This window comes from Pygoscelis adeliae, unplaced genomic scaffold (genome assembly GCF_000699105.1).
Source record: "Pygoscelis adeliae isolate BGI_AS28 unplaced genomic scaffold, ASM69910v1 Scaffold144, whole genome shotgun sequence".
NCBI lineage: Eukaryota > Metazoa > Chordata > Aves > Sphenisciformes > Spheniscidae > Pygoscelis > Pygoscelis adeliae.
In genome coordinates, this window is record NW_008824551.1 from 505,715 (window position 1) to 526,230 (window position 20,516).

Here is a 20,516-nt window from a genome sequence, read left to right on the forward strand (position 1 = left end):
AGACACACTTCATTTTCTGCATTAAAAGCTTTTATGGGAAGTCCTCCATGTCAATAAATAGCAGTTCACAGCACAATATTTGAAAACATATGAACTAATTTTTCCTAGACAGGAATCTCCTTTTTCATTTGAAGTTTTGAAGTGATTCCATTCACTTTTCCCAAAGAGAAAATGAAATAAATAAAAGTCTGACATGATAATCCCTCCATACGTACAGAATTCCCCAAGGTAGCTCTGAGATTATTACATTTCATGCAAATGAAAACAGTTTTCACAAGTTTCAACAGCAGGTCACATTTTTATTAGTTCATAATCAGTAAAATATATGCATAGGTGTTTGCAGATGTATATATTGTTTCTCAGTTTTGAATCCATGAAATATGAGTACTAGTTTTTACTTATACATGTATTACGATTATCGTTGCAACTTCAAAATATTGTCCCTTGAAATATTGACATGGATTTTTTAAGAACCCTGAAAACATTCTGAATGCATTTCATATGATTTTTATTCCTACAGTTTATGAAGATTTTATTTGTAATTCATTATTCTCCACACTTTGAGTGCTTCCAGTAGTGTGTTTGCCTCTGTAGTGAGATCCTATTGTGCCAACGTGAGACCTTTTTACATCAGTGGGCCTCCAGCGAGAAGCATCATCATCAGGTGTCATTGCATGGCAGGGCCTCTGTGTTTAATGGTTTTACAGGATGTTTTTATGGGCGGATCAAATTGATGTTGAGTATTTGCACAATAAGTAGAATTTTTTTACACCAGTCAAGATATTTTTTAGTTGATTTCTAAGCAGGGTTATAGGCTACAAAAAGTCAAACGCATATTTGGAAAATTTTACTTTTGCATGCCGTTTCAGGTGGATTGTTTTTCTTAATGTCTACCTTTAGTGGATATTACTTTAAGTAAGACTTAACCTTAGTACGGTGGACAAGTAGCCCATGTTACACTCAGACTAGTGAATGCTTTTTCTTTCCTTCACAGACAGTAGGTCCTTCCATGAGTATAAGAACAATCTAAAAGGATATTGTGTAGAGTGAGGGAAGAAAGTACATTACAGATTAAGAGAAATAATGGCTAGGTGTGTTATGGATATAAATTGAAGTTGGATAATGAGGGACAGTGTGTTCTTTTTTTTTCGTTAGCCTGATATTCCTAAAAAGATTTTCTTTCTAGTATGCTTTAGTTGAATAAATACAAGTTTGTTCCATAGAGCTGAAAACATCGACGTGTATTGAGAATGAATGAAATATAATTAGGCTTTATAATAGGAAAAAAAACTTTGCATGCAAGCATCTCTGGATATGTTTAGTATTTTTTGCCTGCCAAAACTGTCTAAGCTGTCTAGAATGTGATAGTATACAATTTTGTGATTTTTAGCCACATATTTTTGTCATCTTAGCATTAATACTTGTAATTAAATCTTATATATCATTCTACCGTCTTACCTATTCAGCAAACGTGCATATTTTTAGAGAAAAAAAAGATTAACAAAGTTAAAAAGTAAGGTCTTTTTTTCAGCTTTCTCCAATTTCAGTGTTTAGTGTGTAGATGTGTAACAGTATTACATGTTATATTTAAAGAATGAGAGCTCATGAGCAGCTAAGAATTATTTCTACAAATCTGTAAACTGTAATAATGAAGTTGAAAGGTTTTTGAAGCCTTTGAAGCAAAATCCCTATTTTAATGGAAGTTTTACACACGTGTGGAATGAAGGTATGAGGTTCTAATAGGGAAAATGTTACTAAAAGGTTTTGTATATTGCCAATCCAATTTTACCTTTATTGCTATCACAAGTCCTCTCAAACTACTTTATTTTGCCCTTTTTTTTTTTTTTTAAGACACAAATGCACTGGTACTTTGTAACTTACGAGAGCTCAGGATACCAACAAGTTCTCCTCAAAAGTATTCGGTTGCTATCTTCCAGCAAAACACCTGGGCAGATCTGAGTACGGGGAAAATGTGGTGTGTTACAGACTAATCTCAAGGATGTGCTTAATAGGGTAATGAGTGAAAGTTACAGGGAGGAGTGAGAGCGCTATCGTATCTGCTCAACTTCAACTATCCTAGGCAGCTGATGACCACTGCTGCGCAAAAACCTGCCCTGGAGACTCTCAGCACAGCAGATAGAGAGGGAAGCAGCACAAGAGGCCACTTAAGCTGGGAACTGGGCCGTCTTTGGAGAAGAGTTGTTTAGCAGAGTTTGGACTGCTGTGTGGAAATGCCAGCTTGCTTGCCTTTCTAGTTCCGCTCAAAAGTTTTGAGAGGTTTGAGATGTTCCTGCAAAATGCTTACATTCAATTACAGCACCTTTTCTCAATACAGTAGTGCTGTCAAGAAATGTTCACCTATTGAATTTCTTCGGAGTGTTTCCTCACAATAGATGTTTTTAAAACAGTTTTGTTTGTTTCTTTGTTTTCCCACTTTAGAATAAAATTTGGGAATGAAAACAAAATTTTTGCTTGTTTCTCAGGGGTACCAGTGTTCTATAATGATTCCTTACACAAGGGGGGCTCTCCTTCACAAATCTGTGTATCAAATTTGTCTTTCATTCAAGAACTCATCCAGTTGCCAACCTCTCTTAAGGTCGTGGACTCTCCTCAGTTTTAGTAATCCTTATGGGAAATGGGCCACGTGTTTATTGCTTTTGGTATCCACTGTTTCCTTTTTTTTCTTTTAAGAAATATTCCCATCTGATTTTTTTTTTTAATATATATTCTCTAATTTCTCCTGCATCACCGTCAGTTTCTTTGATCAGTTTTTAATCGATTTTTTTAAAAAAAGAAAAAAAAAAGACTGTAATACTATCAAAAGCTTTAAAGGAGATAGGGCTGAAATTAGGTTGTCTTACCATCAAATGCTCTTGTAAGAGAATTCTCTTTCTTTTCATTACAGCCTCTGAGCACATTCTTAGTCACACTTGTTACTATGCATTATTCTGCTAATCTGGGGTAATGGCATGGTGGCAAAGCAGAAACAGAGTCAACACAACAGATAAAGCAATTACCTTGTAAAAATACACCATGTCCATATGTGGAGAAGAAAAACTCAGTGATGCTTTTGACTGAGCTGAGCCAGGGCTGCCCAGCACAGTTATGTGTGACAGACGCCCAGAGCAGAGAGTCTGTCTAGCCATGTTTGTGTAGCTCGTAATCCTGGCTGGACATGAGCTGGCCTGCTCAGATGTCATGGGGCCAGTTCCCTGCAAGGATAATAAAAGATGTGTTTTTCTAACTCTAATGCTTGAAGATAAATCCAACTTCCATGTTGGTATGAGTACATGAAGCGATAAATAATCTTTTCTTCTGTTCTTTTCAGAGCCAAATTTTGTGTCATCTTATGACATTGGGAACTTTACCTACTTCTTCTTCCGGGAGAATGCAGTGGAACATGACTGTGGGAAAACAGTCTTCTCTCGTGCTGCTCGGGTGTGCAAAAATGATATTGGTGGCAAGTTTGTGCTGGAGGATACCTGGACTACCTTCATGAAAGCTCGTCTGAACTGCTCTCGCCCTGGAGAAATTCCATTTTACTATAATGAACTACAGAGCACTTTCTTCCTGCCAGAATTGGACTTGATCTATGGGATTTTTACCACTAATGTGTAAGTAAATTCCATGATATAATTTTCTTGCTATTTGTGACAGTGAAAACTAAAGCTTCTGAGCCGAAGTCTTCTGCATATGCCAAGTAAACATCATAAATTCAAACTACTGTTTTGCCCAATCCACTGTCCTCTTGTGAACAAATGTCAGTTCCAAATGCTTCCCACATGAATTGTTGAAGGTGTATGAAAGAAGGAAGGATTCTTAATATTTCCTTACAGCAGGGAGCCAGTTGTGTTTAAGACTATTCAGACATCTTTTTCGTACATTCTTATAAAGAAATTATTTTTATTTTGCACACTGTTGTAATACATAAATACATTATGTATTTATGAAATAAATGTTTTATAATTGTAATGTGACATGATCATGAATTTGACATGATGTAATTTGACCATGTCAGGAAGAACTCATCTTACCCAAAAGAGCACAAGGGGTGCTCTTACATATTTTAAATTAGTCCTAACATATACTCATGTGAGTTTGAGGGTCAAACCAAAAATCTAATCTAATTTTAACTGAATCTGTTATATCAACAAGGTAAAATTAAAAAATGTACAGTTTGGTCTTAAAAATTAAAATTTGTTAAATATTAAAACATTGGATGGACATAAAAGCTCCCTAGCCTCTGAGCTTGATATCAAGAGTTGTTTAACTCTTAGGAAAAAAGAGACATTCATCTCAGAAATGTCCTTTGTTACTTTAAACATGATAACTGAAGTTCATATGTTGCTCAGTAAGAGCAGCTCATGTGTTATATGGCTGTGCAGCCTAGTGTTCGGACCACTGGAACAGGGTTTCAAATTTTAGTGTCTGATTCTCTTACCTGCTTGCAGTGTCTTGCTCTGTAAGTCAGTTTTGCCTAGAATTTTAAATGGTACTTGGGCATGTGTTATGGCTGTGCAGCCTAGTGTTCTTGGGCACCTAAAATGTAGATCAGTGCCCCTTTCTACTGCTGTAAACACCTGGATACCTACCTTCTATAAATATCCATTAACCAGGTGGAAACGGTCAGAAATTAATGCCAGCAAATTACGATCCCTACGTTTTTTAGACCATGAGCATGAATTTGGGCTTGAGCTAGTTTCTCCTGCTTTTAGTACAGTCCTTTATTAACACATCTAAGCATCTTCCAGACTCAGGCTGGCCCCTGCACCAGCAGCTCAGGCAGTGAGCATGACTAGTAATTTTAATTCCGTTGGTCTGATTTACTAGCTAGTTCGAGTCTTAGAAGACAGATATTTCTCAGGTGGCATGCTCATACACTGTTCAACATGATCTTTCATGAGAAGTCAAAATAGCCTTGACACTCTCCTACCATGGAAAGCCCAACTGGAGGAATTCTGCTCCAGAAAATCCACAGGGCTTTGCCCATGGAAGGAGAGCAATGCTCTTCTCTCAGAAGGGCTGTCCTGGCAATTTGGGGAATGATAGAGTTTCCTGTGCTACAAATTCCACAGTTTCTGAGGTTGTGTAATGATGTCAGCGCTGCCAACAGCACACCCTGGCTCTTCTGAGAAAGGACTCACTAATGTAAGACTACCTTTGCCACATGGAATTAGGCAGTATTTGAAACCTTGCTGTTACTTCCCTCTTCCCCAGTAGCTCAGCATTCTGCCTTGTCCGGCAGAGATGGACTATTCAAAGAGGAATTAATTGCAACTGTTTGGGGGTGGGTTTTTTGATAGCTCAATTTAAATTATATTTGTTCCTGCCATCAAATATTGTAACTAAATTTTTGGACATTGTTGAGGTGTTGTGGAGTTAAGATTACTTTCCCATGTTGAACACCTGTTCAGACATACCTGCACAACCCGTATGATCCACCCTTCAGCCCTGCAACCTGACAAGTGGAAAAGCACCATGGGTTTCCCATGAGGCGGAACAACATATTCCTTTCTGTGGGTGTAACAGCATCAGATATTACTGAATCACATTCAACATTTGTCAATATCAGTATCTTCAAAATTGCAATGATTTTATTGTACCCTAATGCTTTTTTTAATATACTGTGAATCATTTTGTGGGGAAAAAAATGAAGCATTTCTGTCAATAAAGATTGAGTAATAGCAAAGCCTGCACCCTTTATGTGTGGTTGACTATTAAGTCCACTATGGCCACTGCTTCATAATGAAGGTGATTTTGTTTCTTTCAGACCATCCGAAAATCTGTAAGCATGAGTCTGATGTCCTTTAAGGACTTCAAGAAATTCAGCAAGACATTGGTATGGTTAATAATATTAGTGAGCTGCCTTTAGTGATAGTTTATATAGGCAAGAAATTATCAAATCCAACGATAATTGATTCTGCAGAAATTGTTAGCGTGAAACTTTAAGATTTAGGGATTCTTTGAAGTAAGAGTGACAAGCATAAGAAAGCAAATTGCTCTTTTGTCCTGCTATTAAATCCATATATCCTAACCCTTTTTTCAGTTGTTGGCAAATTTGATCCCCTGGGGTTAATTTTTTCTTTCCATCATTTTGGAGTTTCTATAGTAGGCTTTCTTAAGCCTTGTGTAAATTACAGGCTAAGTTTAAAAAAAGGGGGAAAAAAAAGCAAAAAGAATGTTGTGTGAATCAATTGTCAGCAGTTTTACCTGCAATGGACATTTGTGCGACTGCCACCTTCATTATCTATCCCTTTATCTCAAACTGTGGAAGAGAACAATGCAGTTTTCCATATTACGAGCTCTCATACTCACTGGATTATATTGTTTAGACTGTGCAAAATTACTTTATTGTCAGATATATCACATTTTCAGGACAAGAACAGGAAATTGTATGTTTTGCCCGGCTGTTGTTTATTCCTGTTTATACCTCTAACAGGGTATCTTGTAAATTATGCAGTCCAAGTTGTTTTCTCTTGATGGGTTTCTGGAACTTGCATTCTTATTGCTGTACAACATCTCTTGGAAGATGGGATTTTTGTGGAGGAGTCTTACTCAGGGGTTCCACAGTGTCCAGAGACATACCATACGTTGAAAATCCTTACTTCTGTCATGCTGCTATTGGTTGTGTAGAAGAAACATTAATAAGCCCTGAGAATAATCTCATCCTGAACTTTGTAACTAGAAGAAAGCTGTCCCTGGTGCATGTGATTATGTGTGGGAGTAAAGTATGGCCTTGTGGTATTAGAGCAGCAGAAGAAGGTAGGAAGTTCTGAGTTTCTCCCACACCAGCTACTTGGCAAAACTGACAAAAACTTTAAATCCAATGTCTGTGCCTAAATCAGCACATCATATATCATTATCTTGAGATATCATCTCCTGGCTGATCATATCTGCTTTGTTAATTACTTGAAGGATTGGAGAGTTACTGCGTTTTTTATTTATTTTTCAGCAAATGGACTTCTTAATGTTGTCACTTAGGTTAATGTTTATATTTCTTTTGCAGGAACAGCATAGCAGCCTCAGCAGTTTGTGTTTTCAACCTGAGTGCCATAACTCAAGCCTTCAATGGACCCTTCAAATACCAGGAAAACTCTCGCTCTGCTTGGCTTCCATACCCCAATCCTAACCCGAATTTTCAGGTACAGATACGTGGGAGAAGGACAATAGTTTACATGAGTTTTTGTCAAAGTGCTGTATGTTTCATAGTTAATAAGTCCAGTTTTGCAGTATGTTATAGCCTAAGGCCTTAAAAAAATTACAAAAAAAAAAGGCTTAAGAGGTCCCCTTATTTCAACATACTTACTTTTATCCTTCCACAAAATAATTTGGGTTGAAAAGCAGATGTGCTTTTAAGGGTAGGAGAAAAAAGGCTTAAGTTCAATCTTCTGTCAACATGAAACACTATAGTTATCTGTCAAGGTAGCATTAATTCCTGGCTGAAGTATGATCACACTGCTATTCTCTTTTATATTGTATTTGTACTGTTAGAACCTGAAAAAGGAATGTTGTTTGACAGAAGAAAGAAAGGGGGGGGAGTAAAGGAGGAGTGGTCAGGATTTTGTATATTTACCTGTGCAAGGTGATCCACACTCCCTGAAGAGTCCGATTAAAAGAATTTGTGTGTGTGGTGGTGTGAAGAAGACGTGGTGTGCCCCTCATTTGAACTTGTCAGCCTCAGAGGGTGTAATAATCTGCAGTTGGCTGACAGCATAAAACTAATTAGTCCAAAGTGGGTCACTCAGTGGAACTTTCTACAAAAAGAAAAGGGTATTTCAGGTAAGCACATATGCATTGTTTTCTTCTTCTGCATAGTCACCACTCCTACTAGGACAATTTTAGTGAGTGTGATTCTAGCAAGGGAAATGGAAGGGAAAACAGCATTAATTTAGTGCTTAACAACAACAGCTTTTCACCAAGATACTTAAGTGTATCCACCTTCATCCACCTTTCACCATCCCTTAATCTCAATGCAATTTCACGAATTCAGTGCCTTCCCTATCTTCTTGTAAGGGTCACGAGATCTTTGCAAGCATGAAATAGAATCACCCATCGGGGATTGTAGGTAGTTTTAATTACTTCCTGATTTAAGCAAATGAAGGCAAATAAGGCACTGAATTTGCTCTGAATTACAGGCCAGAGCCACGTTACCTTTCCTAGTGGTATGTTTGGCATCAGCCTCAGGTAACAAGACACCATTTAAGTAAGCCATTTTGCAGAAGCGGGCTATATTTGTATATAGCTTTTTACAGATTGTAGAAATATTTGTATTGTCAAAATAGTGACAGTAAGAGGGTCTAAATGAGGCTAAATTTTTGAAGGAGAAAGCCTGAAGAAAGGCTCGTATGTAAAAATCTTACCTTCTTTCTGACTAGGTGAGCAAGTCCAATAAAAGCTATTAACCTCTCCCTACAAACCTTGTATTAATGTGTTGATAATTATTGTGAGAGGACCCCATACAGAACGGTACATACAAACAAAGATAACAGCCTGATGGTTGTGTAAAAACGGCTTAAGTCTCTACTCTACTGTCGGCGCTCATCTCTCAGTCCCAGTCGAGACAGGTGTGGAAGAAATTTCTTGCTTGGATACTCTGGCTCATTTTAATATGGCTGGTACTTCATCAGATTTACAAGAACAGTGGCAACAGTTGTATCATATCTCATTGAGCAACAGCTTTGCAGGCCAGCGCTAGTGTTAAAAGCTGTAACGTGGCCTTTTACAACACAATATTGAAGCCAATTGACATTAACTGATCTCTAGGTATCATTAGTGATGTCAAACTTCTTTTCTTTTGCAGGTGCTATCTTTTATTCTGTTGACCTTTCTGTTAGATTTCTGGGTCCATAACTGCAGCACTGATGCATACCAGAAGCTAGTCTAATCCTTAGAGCTAGGTGCAACCATTTTTTGTGACTTGATGGTGTGTTAGAGTACATACTGCTTGTAGATTGGCTGATCGATATTCATTGGCTGAGTCACTGGTTTCCTTCCCAGAAAGGAGGACTTTTCTTTTGTTGAGTGCTTATGATAAAATATCAGAAGCTCTGTTTGTGTAGTCTCGGAAGTAGATTTGTCCTCGGAGTATTCACCTACTCAGCAATAACAGACAGAAGTATGTGGTTTGAAGGAGGGCTGCTGCTACATAGTGATAGTTACATCAGACATTGTATTTCCAAAACTGGATTATATTAATGAAATATTTTCCAGATTAGAATACTGTTGGAGTCCCAGTTTTGAGGAACACTGTTTCTCTCCGGAGATTGTTGCTCTTCTCTTTACACAGGGTAATTTCCAGCATAAGACCAAGGACCATATGTATTTCAGTGTACTGTGAGCGTTCCAGCTGGAATCTTTCCTGCTTCATAGATTCAGAGAAATTCTTATTTGGCGTGGTTTACTTTTTTCACTGGCCTGACATGCAGGGTGCTCACAGAGCAAGTAATGTTCCCCGCCAGTTGCTTAACTGCCTTTCCTCATCATATGATCTCTCATTATGAAATTATTTGAGTTTTTCTTAACATTTGTGGATTTGGAATGATCACTTAATTTCAGATTGAAAACATGGCAATAATGAAAAAATAGCTGGTAGGGTTTTGCACACTGTATTATTTTGTTCATGCTGTAATTCATAGCATAATTTATAACATAGTACAATAGAATGAAAAAGTATGACGTAGGTGTGCCTTTCACATCACCAACATACTCGCTAAAAGTTGTGAAGTACTGTTTTAATTCTCTGATGCAATTATGCATGAGTAAACATAAGGTTGTTTACATATTCACATGCGCTAAGCAGCTTTCTCTTTTGTGTCCTCAGTTAGTTGAAGACTTAAACACAAAGATCTTAAAATTAACTGCCACTTATTTTGCTTTGTTTGTTTGTGGTTGAAATTTGTGCATGCAATTAGTGAATGCTTTTCTGTAAGAAAAGAGTAGTTTTCCGATATAAAATGCAGTCAGTTCCAAAGCAAAAATCTCTTTGCCATGGATAACACTTTATAGTTAGAGCTCCACACTGTCCTTTCTTGGCTAGTGAATGCAGGGTCTGAAGAAGCTGCTAGAACTGTGCGTGGTGCTGTGACCTGGGATTTCTGTCAGACCCTGGCTGTGGTAGGACATGGGCTTTCTTTTGAAAATTTGTTATGTCTTTAGCACTGCATCTGTGTAAATTATAAACAAAACTATTCAGAAAAATCTGTGCTTTGTTGGATGGTAGTTTTTCTCCTTCCTGCCCTGTGAACATAGGATATATAAAATACTACTACAGCCCACTTGTGGTGGTCAGTCTGGTGCCCTTTCATATTGTTTAGAGTTAGGGAGCCTCTGTAGTACTGCCTCAGGAAGGTAGAGCTTCCTCAGTCACTGTGTGGACAGTCCGGTCAGCACCAAAATGAGACCTGAAAGTGGAATTCCACACTGTCACTACAAGATATACTCTTGGTTTTTATTTTCTTGTGCTGTAAATCAGACAGTAAATCTGTTGTTATCATTGACGCATAGAGTAATGTTACTTTTCTGTGTTTACAGTGTGGCACCATGGACCAGGGTTTGTATGTAAATCTGACTGAGAGAAATCTTCAAGATGCTCAAAAATTCTTCTTAATGCACGAGGTCGTTCAACCAGTTATTCCAATTCCTTACTTCATGGAAGACAACAGCCGATTTTCCCATGTGGTTGTGGATGTTGTCCAGGGCAAGGACATGCTTTTCCATATCATCTATCTTGCCACAGGTATGAACTCTGCATTACTGTGATAACTGCAAAAGTTCATGAGGTCTGTGAGTTTTAATGTTCTGTGAATCAGTTATGGAACATATATAGTGCACCTTGAAAACAGCTTTTCCTCGTTGACAGCATTAACTCTACCTTTTTCCTTTTCTGAGTAGATTAATTCAGCAGTTTGCAACATCTTTGTTTATATTATATTGTGAACTCAAATTTTGGTGTCTGTTTCCTATTATTCTTTGAAGGTGTGAAGCCTACATGCTCTTGAGGGAGTGAACGGTTGGAAATTCTATAAACAGGACTTCACAAGTTTCTCTTTTATTCTTTTTATGTAGTTCAGGGTACAATCTTGCCCAAGATAAGATGGTTTAGGATCCTCTGAGATAAAAGTAACTCTACAAATAGCAAATACAATTACTGCTATTGCTATTTCTGACTTTTCTGCTCACAAATATTTTATTACCTTTCCTTTTCATTTCATTTTTAAGTAATTCATTATGCAGTTTTACACCCGGCCTTATTATTGGTCCATTTATATGTGAGCTTAGCAATGAAAGAAAAATAAACCTCTATCTAAAATTGCCTTGGTTAGACGTATCGCTTTCTTGGTTCAAAATGTCAAGCTTCTTAAAAATAGTGAGGGTGTCAGAAAACTGTTTTTGCAGAACAAGGATGTCCCCAGCTGAGACTGAAATACGAGGTTGGAGTAACATGTTTAGACCCTTGTGGCATAAGACTTAGGGTAGTTCTCAAATACTTAGTCCCATGCACATTAGTAGGGGATAGCTCATGAAAGCGATGGTTTGTTAATGATGTGCATAGTTCGTCTCACAGCGAGTAGGCACCAAATATGATAAATTTAGGGAAAGTAACTGTTGAGCAACAAGAGGAAAAAAAATCCTCATCCTATTGATTTGATCTTGCAATCAATGAAGTAAATTTCAAAATTGTCATTGATTCAGTAGAAACTGGATCAATCCTTTTAATTACTAGAATTATTCTTTACTAATGAAAATTGTATATTCTATAGCTTATCATTTATCAAGAGCCCAAGAAAAATGTGCATTGTGATTCAATATATGATTTAATTTTCCCTTGAAAGCATGATACCATTTTTCAGAGAAGATTAATTCTTTTGATTCTGAAGAAATTTCATAGTAATTTGGTGCATTCAGGTGAGACTATTTCTTTGCATATTATCCTTGTAGCTTTCTCATTGTGCTCCTTTAAAGATAGGCAGCAATATAAAAGCTTTTAATAAGTTAAAACTGTGCTTGGATTTGAACAATTGTAGTCAAAACAGCCTGCTGGTTGGTAAATCAAAGCATTTTAAGTTAAATCATGCCAATGCTAAATGCTGTTTATATTGTAGAGGTCTCCTGACAGAAAATGAATTACAGAAACATGTACTGAGTTGGTTTTATATGAATAGACTATCACTGCATTGTGGGATATTTACATTATAATGGCAGCATTGAGAATGATGTCATTTGTCATAATTCTGATTGTCTTCAGTTTTCAGTTTTCCTTACTGTGTTTCCGTTTGTTTGATTCAATAAGAAAGGATTTAAAACTTTACTCATGGTTCATTAATAAATTGTGTTCAATAAAGGTTCTAGGTTCTTTTTATGCATTTTTCTTGCTGCTGAAAAGATACAGCTCCTGTACTCCTTATAATGTATGCTTGCCTTCCACTTTTACTCTTCTCTGTACCTGTGGGTTTGGTCATTCATGGAAGTAGCATACTACTTTAGCTGGATCTTCAGTCTGACTCCAGCGCATGCTTTTATGTAATCGGACAGTGTATGTTTTATAAGCGTGAGAAGACGTATGATAAAAAAAACAGGTAACCATATAGTGTTCTTGAAGTTTTCTTGACAGAGCCAATTCTATTTCACTTCTATTTCACTGAATCACACTGGTTTTTGTTAACATTCCTTCTGCCCTCTCCCCCAAACTGAGTGTCAGTACTAAGCTTTATTTTCCAAGAAATATTAATATTTACTTTTCAGAAAAATTACCTTTTTGGTAGATTTTGAAATTACCACACACGTTTATATATAAATACCATACCTACAATACTTAAGGGTAGTTTAAAAATCCCAAGATATACCAAAATACACAGTGTAATTTCCTTAAAATCTTATGATTTGAGGAGAAAGGCAGTATTTTTATGTTCTTTGGGGTGCAGGTCATAATTTTAATTTCATTATATTGGTAATAATGCAGCATCTTAGTTCTCCATAGTCCTATCTTTGCTTGTGTAGAAGCTGTGGAGCAGTTAGCTTTGAGTTTGCATCCTAAACTACATGTGCTAGAAGATTACTGAGAAAACACTACTGCTTCTCTAAATAACACAAACTAAAAGGCAGCAGCCTTAACTTTGGAAATAAATTATAACTTTGGAAGCACACCAAGTTTAATAGTTTTGAATTCATCCTTACTCCTGCATACAATGTCATCTACCCCAAGCTCCTAACACCATAAAGCGTGTCTATGTTTGGGAGAGGTGGAAGAGTGGGGTTACAGTCACTACCAGACTGAGAAAGGTTGTCATTATTGTATCTTTATTGTAAGGAGGTGATTGGGAACATTCAGTATGGATTTCCCAAGGGTGAATCACACCTGACCAACCTGATTACTTTCTGTGGTAAAATGGCTGGATTTGTGCATGAGGAGAGAGTAGTACCTCAATTTTAGCAAGGCTTTTGACACTGTCTGCCACAATGTTCATATATCCAAATTAGGATGTATGGTCTGTATGGGTGGACAACCGTGTATGTTGGATGTATAAAACCTGCTTGGATGTCAGGATCAGAGGGCAGTTGTTAATGGGATGTATACAAGTGGTAAGGAGCTGAGTACTGTCCTGTTTAACATTTTAATCAATGACCTGGAGGAGACAACAGAGTGCGCTCTATCAAGTGTGCAGGCGACACCAGACTGGGGTACCAGTAGTTACACTGGAGTGCAGTGCTGCCATCCGAAGGACCTAGACATGCTGGAGGGATGGTCTGTCAAGAACCTCACAAAATTCAACAGGTGCAAATATGAAGTCCCAAATCTGGGAAAGACTAACTCTATACAATGATTGAGGCTGGGGACTGATGCTCTAGGAAACAGCTCTGCTGAAAGGACAGGGACTTTGGTAGACAGCAAGCTGAACATGAGCCAAGAGCATGCCCTCGCAGCAAAGGCAGCCAACAGCGTCTTGGGCTGTATTAACAGGAACACAGCCAGTAGATCAAGGGAAGAGATCAACACACTTTAGACCACATCTAGTTTTGTCCTCCCTCCAGTACAAGAAGGACGTTGATAAACTGGAGCAAAATTCAGCGGAGGGTCACCTTCTGTTGGGGGCTGGAGCACCATTCCCTAGGAGGAGAAGCTGAGGGAAATGGCCTTGTTCATCCTAGAGGAGAGAAGGCTTCGGGGGTCAGGTCTAGTAACAGGCTGCAAATACCTACAGGGAGTTTACATGAAGAACAGAGCCAGGTTCTTCACAGTGGTGTATGGTGGGAAGACAAGAAACAACAGGCAGAGAGTTTCAGACTGGTTATAAAGAAAAACTTTTTCATTCCAAGAACAGTCAAACACTGGATCGGATTTCCCAAAGAGGTTGTGCAGTCTCCATCCTTGGAGGTTTTTAAGACTAGACAGCAACCCAGTCTATGTTACAGCTAGCTGTCCTTTGAGCAGGAGGTTGGACTTGAGACCTCCTCATGTCCCTTCCAGCATAAATTATCCTCTGTCTGTTGTATGCCTGTACAATGTGCAAACTGGTTGGGCTAAATTATGTTTTTACTCAACCCTGTGATAATAGATATCATTGTACTTTCTGCTGCCAAAAGGGAAGTGCATTCAACTCTAATAGAAGTACTGGCAGTAAGTTTACACCTACTGCTGTAAAGCAGGATGGATCCAACTCATGCTGTATGAGATGTACTCTCCATAACTTTTGTAGTTATAATTCATTACAACATTTTTACAAAAACTGTATTTTAAAATGCACAAAGCTGATTCAATGGAAAGGTAGGCATATAGATTGGATTGAATACAAATGAATGCTCTGCTGTCTTTGTTACTCAAAGCAAAAATCCCATTCTTTGAAGCAGATGGGTAGTAGTTAAGAGAAAATTCTCTCTTCTTCCCCCGCCACATTCACTTGCCTATCCACCCTGTTATTAGAATACAAATATTACGAAGAGAATAACCCTGACAGTATAAAAGTGTAATCTAATTTCATTAAACCTTAAATAGATATAATATTACTCGAAGAGACACTGGGAGTAAGCAAACAAATGCATTAATGTACTGTGTTAACAGTCTTAATTTCCTAAACCTTTGCCAAGTCATCATTCTGCTAGGAGACTCTGATGTGCTGAGATTTAACAGCTACTGCTCATATCAAAAAATATACTTTAGTACTTTGGAAACACATCTTAATCTTTTGCTGCACTGACTTCTAACACAGAATTAAGGGATATATCAATTCCTGCACATTTCGTGTTGCTTAGAACTAGCAATGCTGCTGGCTTTAGGCAGGCAGAAATCCCTGAAACAATTTTCAGTTATACAGAAAGGAAGGTCAAGGAAAGCATTCACAGAAGTTCTGAACTAAAAATCATCTATAATACTAAGTTAAAAGTAGAGCAAGCTAGAGAACAACCCAATATTCTGACAACTTTTCAAGTTTAAAAGACTTTACTTCCTTCTTCATTAGAAAAAAATCAAAACAAAATGGTGCTACGTATGTCATAGTTTTGTTTCCCTCCTTTTTGTCCCTTTTTTTCCTCTCCCATTTGTTTCTCATTTTTATTTCTCCCTTTCAATTTAAATGCCTAGGTGTCCCGTGGTTAAAAACATTGCCAATACCAAAAGGTCTTCAAAACATTTTTCAGAAAACAGGATGCTGCAACAAGAGCAAGTAGCCCTTGTTTAAAGGACTGTTGCAAAATGTATTGATTTATTAGAATGAATAAGAAAATTATTAGGTATGGTGTCTAGTTTGAAGGCATTCTGAAAACAGTTTCTGGTTGCTGTTTCTTGGGAGTTCAGAAAAGGTAATATTTGCACTGCCTGAAAAGAAACTTTAAGGCCATATTTTAAAAATTACTCGGTGGAAGACTCCCATGTCTTCTCTGTTCTTCATTCCCAGTGGACAGAGGATGTCCCCTCCATATCCTGAGTAGAAATGGTATATGCCCAGTGGTGGATCTTGATTCTTGGGATGTATAGTTTAGCATTGGCGAAACTGGGGTAAGGCTGACTTATAAAGAGAGTATGAAACCTGAAGAAAGACTTATTGTTGGGTACATTGCATGTCTCTAAGGAGTGGGTTGTTCACTGAACTGAACCTGAATTTTTATGCCATAAAGCCAGGTTTTATCTGAGGCTTAAAGATGACTGGAGAATGTTACAACAGGTTTTGAACTTCCCTTTCCAAGAAGTTCTAGAAAGTGTTTTTCCCTGCTCTTAAGGCCTCACAATTACAGGTAACAATGCAGAGAATAATGATAAAAATAATTCTGATGAAACACATACAGCAGTTATTATGAAGAAGTGGAGAGGTTTCACGAAGAAATTTCAAAAGATATTTTTTGAAAATGCAGATGTTTTTTTCATACATTTGCCCTTAGAAGAGTTCTAACAGGTAATAAATCTCCACAAATGTAACATTTTTCTCATGAAGCCCCAATGCTATGTATTATCCAGAAACCAGTCCCAACCTCATGAAGTGATTTGGAAGTTTGCATGAAATTCAGTTTGGGAATGCTGTCAAAACAGTTTGTATTTCTCCTGTTTGTCTTACTAGATGGGAGCAAATTGATCAAAGTAGTGCACGATTTGATTCCTCTGTGATTTTTGTTACAGTTCTATCTTTTTCCTTTCTGTTTTTGTAATCAATACATGACACTTTTTGCCAGAGAACAACCCAAGGTCTTAAGGAAAAAAGTTGTGCGTGTTTTTGCTTAAAAATCTCGGATGAAATATTGTCATTTGCCTGGGAGACTACAGGTTCTGATCAAAGTGTGCAGCTTTCACAGTTTAATGTGCATGGTGTCATAATATATGTAGTAATGTGAAGTTATGGACCTTAAAATTGTAAGCAAAAACATATGCTTATATGTGTTTCATACATGGTGAAGAGAGCAACAGAGCTTAAATTGACTGCATTTTTTCCAATTTGGTGCTGTTTCTGACTGTTATCTCAGGTGTGTTGAAGTCATTGGAAGTAATCTGCAGATCATTTTTGTAGAAAGGAGCTATAGGCTTTTCCTCTCAGTTTGAGAAGCACCTTTTTAGTCTAGACACTACAGTATAAATTCAATAATAATAATGATCAAAGTAGCTGTAATTTGAGTCACAAGTCAAGTATGAAAGTGGTAGGTAGTTTATTTGTATGTATTAATACTTTCTAGTTCAAAAACAGAGAAACAGGGAAATCAGCGTGCAGATGGGTAATGGGCATACACACTGTGGCAGGCAGTCGTCACTTTTTAAAACTATTTCTCTTCTGTTGTAACAGAAAACATGGTTGCTTTGTTTCTTATGCCTTTCCTTGACAAAGGTATCGTGTGCTTTTACACAGTTGTAAAGCACCCCTGCAATGGTTTTAAAACTACTTCCCTGTAACTTCTTATCGTTCTGGTCTTATGCGACGTCATTTTAAGAGGCTTGAAGCAAGGACAGTCGTCAATTACTCTGCTGTCTAAAACTGGTGCATGTTGGAAGACACCTGTCCTAACAGCAACATGATGATCTTAACATTTGTTTAAAAAAATCAAGCCGTAAACCATAAAATTAACCTTATTCTCTGCTCCTTTTGCAGTGGCCAGTACCTCTGATAAAGGAAAACCCCAGCTGAATGAATACTTAGTTTATATTATTAGTCTTTCCAGGAAACATTTTGCTGCAAAGTTTAAAAAAGATTTAAAAGATTGCTTGGTTTTGTCTTCAAGAGTCTAATGTTCACTCTGGGATTTATGCTAATGTTACTAAGAATGCTTGCTATATACTCCTGCTAGAATATTTATGTTATTTTCCATGTAGAATATCATTAAAGACAAAGAAGGATAGTGTAAAGCATAGCTGGTTTGGTATGTAATTTAAACACAGAAATGTTGATTTGCCACTGCCTTGTGTATTGTGTCATCTGTACTGGGCAAAGTGGCTTTAAAATGTTGCCAAATGAGAATGGTCATGTCTAAAGTCCAGGCTGCATAGTTATAAATGATACTATAGGGCTCCAGAGAATCAAACCCAGCATTTTAAATGTCCAGTAGTACTGATTTCCCTTGGCTTTATCACCGTGTGTAGATATAAATCATTCTGCCACCTCCAGTTGGAGAGTGCTAAAGAGGTTTCTTACTGAATAGATGGCTCTAACTAGAGCTGGTTAAATTATTCATTGACAGCCATTTATACGTGAGAATCCGTAGCCCTTTATTTGGTTCACAAACTACCCACCACTTATTTGTAGTCATTTTTTGTTTTTATAATCAACCCATAAACAGGTCATGATTTTTATTAGTTTGTTGCTGATATTTGCTTATATAGTTTGTTTGTATTTTAGATAGCATGTTCATGAATAGCCTGCTGCAAGTAGACGGCATTTGTATTCTTTTCTCTCGTGGGACAAATTTAAGTAGGAGAAGCCCTTTTCTTCTGTTCACAAATTATCATAATGTCTTTATAATTGCCCGGTTCAATCAGATAAAGACTATAAATACATGTCCAAAGAACATACGATGTGTGCACTTCTGTGCCGCCACTGGAAGTCGGAACTGCTGCAAGAAGCAGGTACTGGCTGAAGTTTGCATGGGAGCAAGGCTAACACGCGGGCCAGGGAGGGAAAGATTGTGAAGAGCTGGAGACAATGTCTCAACCTTCCATTAAAAAGAGACCAGCTCCTCTTTATCACAGTGACGCTGAGCTTTCAAATCCCGTTTGACCACTTTATAAACTTAGAACGGCCAAATAGCCTTTCCTTCTTCCTTTCTAGTTTTTTTGGAACTATCACCTCTTCTTCCTGGCAGGGAAACTAGACTTTGTAACACCTACATTCATTTGTTATTAGATAATTCTAATGCACAGAATGTGAAGCCGCAAGTGAGAAGAGGCATCCTACATGGTACTCACTGTTGTCCTGCTGTCTTCAAAGCTAAGGTATCTATTAGCATCTAAGCCTATATTCAAATCTCTCATTTTGCCCCTGCTAGCATGCAGTGCTGGTCGACAGGCTTGGTCCTAATTTTGAAAACAGCTGTTAGAATTAGCCTTATCTCGGGGTGAAGTTTGACCTTTGAACCGTGTAACTCTTGCATGAGTACACAGTTAGTGTTCAGGACTCTCCTGAGAGATGTGGGGAGGAAGCCTTCCCTTTGGAGGGACTTGGCTGTATCAGAACTTTTCAGAAAGGATTAGGTAACTTGCACATTGCTGAGCACTGTGAACATCTTTAGAATATTCTGCAAGGCCTTTTACTGTTAAAAAGCCTTTCATTTAAGGTGGACATACTTCAGAGTGACTCAGTGAACCCCTGCCAACCAAAGAAAGTGGAATAGTTAAATCATGGGGAGAAACAAAAGTCCAAACCCTGTATGAAACTCGTCTTTGACCCTAAAAAAAAAAAAAAAAAAAAAAAAAGAAATGTTGGGTCACAAGCATGATGATATTATATGTATGATATTCAGTGTGAGCTGTCAGTAAAGCAGTCGTTAAATGGGATATTCTACTGAATTCCTGTTTTTCTTAACGTTTATGAGCTTCTTCATTCTGCAGCCTTTTTCCCAGTAAACCTCAATAAATCCAAATGTTTACAACTAAGCAAATACAAGCAGTGCCACTAGTAATCAGTGGGGGTTTTCCCCAATAGTATTTGTGGATTGTTTTCCTTGTGTTTACCCAATTCTGGTCATAGGACATGACAAATCTTCATAAGCTGAAGAATTTCTCAGTAAAGATACGCCTTATTTACTTTGTTCTGTGACTCGTAAGAGTCATCAAAATGTGAAGATATGTTATTCCAAATACCGTGGCCTTTGTGTGAAGAGTCCTATAACCTGCAGGAAGATTCACAGAAAGAGAGATTAGGTTCCACATGCATTTTACTGTATCAAGTCACTGGGTAAGAGTCATAATATTTGGAGCAGAGACTCACTTGTCTATAGATTCATTTTTCTAGTTTTTATTTATTTTTATTTTTCTTTCTTATCCCATGAATCTTGGAAATTTGGTTCTACAACTGCACGCCTTCAGGAGGAATAGGCATGATCACAACCAACACAGTGGTTAGATCACTTGCCTAGGAGATAAGATCTAATTTTTAACTAACAAGCTGTGTGAGATTTCCTGGTTATTCCCAGATGTCCCAACTCCTAGACTATTATATAAAGAATATAATGTAATATGATTATATATATTATATACTGTGGTTATTACTGCTTTAATGTCCTAGAGTAGTGAGATGAACATCTTCTGGTGAGGGGTTTTTAGGTTCATGTCTCTAATCCCAACTTTGCTTCTGTCTCTTGTCCATTTACTTCCTAATTTACATTAGATTAGAAAGAAAATAATTCTTTCCTTCTGTATTTCTGAACAAAAGCTGTGCTTTATGCTGAAATTGCTGCTGAAGTTCCATGCACATCATACTGGATTTGAACTGGATATATGTACTGGATTTGGCTCATTTGGGACTGAGGCACAGGGGCATGTACTACTGTCATGGTTTAACCTCAGTCGGCAACTGAGCACCACACAGCCGCTCGCTCACGCTCCCCTCCCC

General features: G+C 37.6%; 1 protein-coding gene across 1 annotated transcript in view; it reads left to right on the plus strand.

The window, feature by feature from the left end:
* Positions 1 to 20,516, plus strand: part of SEMA5A (sema domain, seven thrombospondin repeats (type 1 and type 1-like), transmembrane domain (TM) and short cytoplasmic domain, (semaphorin) 5A) — a 274,858-nt gene that overhangs the window by 126,527 nt on the left and 127,815 nt on the right. Inside the window, exons 8-10 of the mRNA XM_009321911.1 lie at positions 3,329 to 3,614; positions 7,007 to 7,142; positions 10,531 to 10,735. Of these exons, the coding sequence (XP_009320186.1) occupies positions 3,329 to 3,614; positions 7,007 to 7,142; positions 10,531 to 10,735 (627 nt within the window). The remainder of the gene's footprint in view (positions 1 to 3,328; positions 3,615 to 7,006; positions 7,143 to 10,530; positions 10,736 to 20,516) is intronic.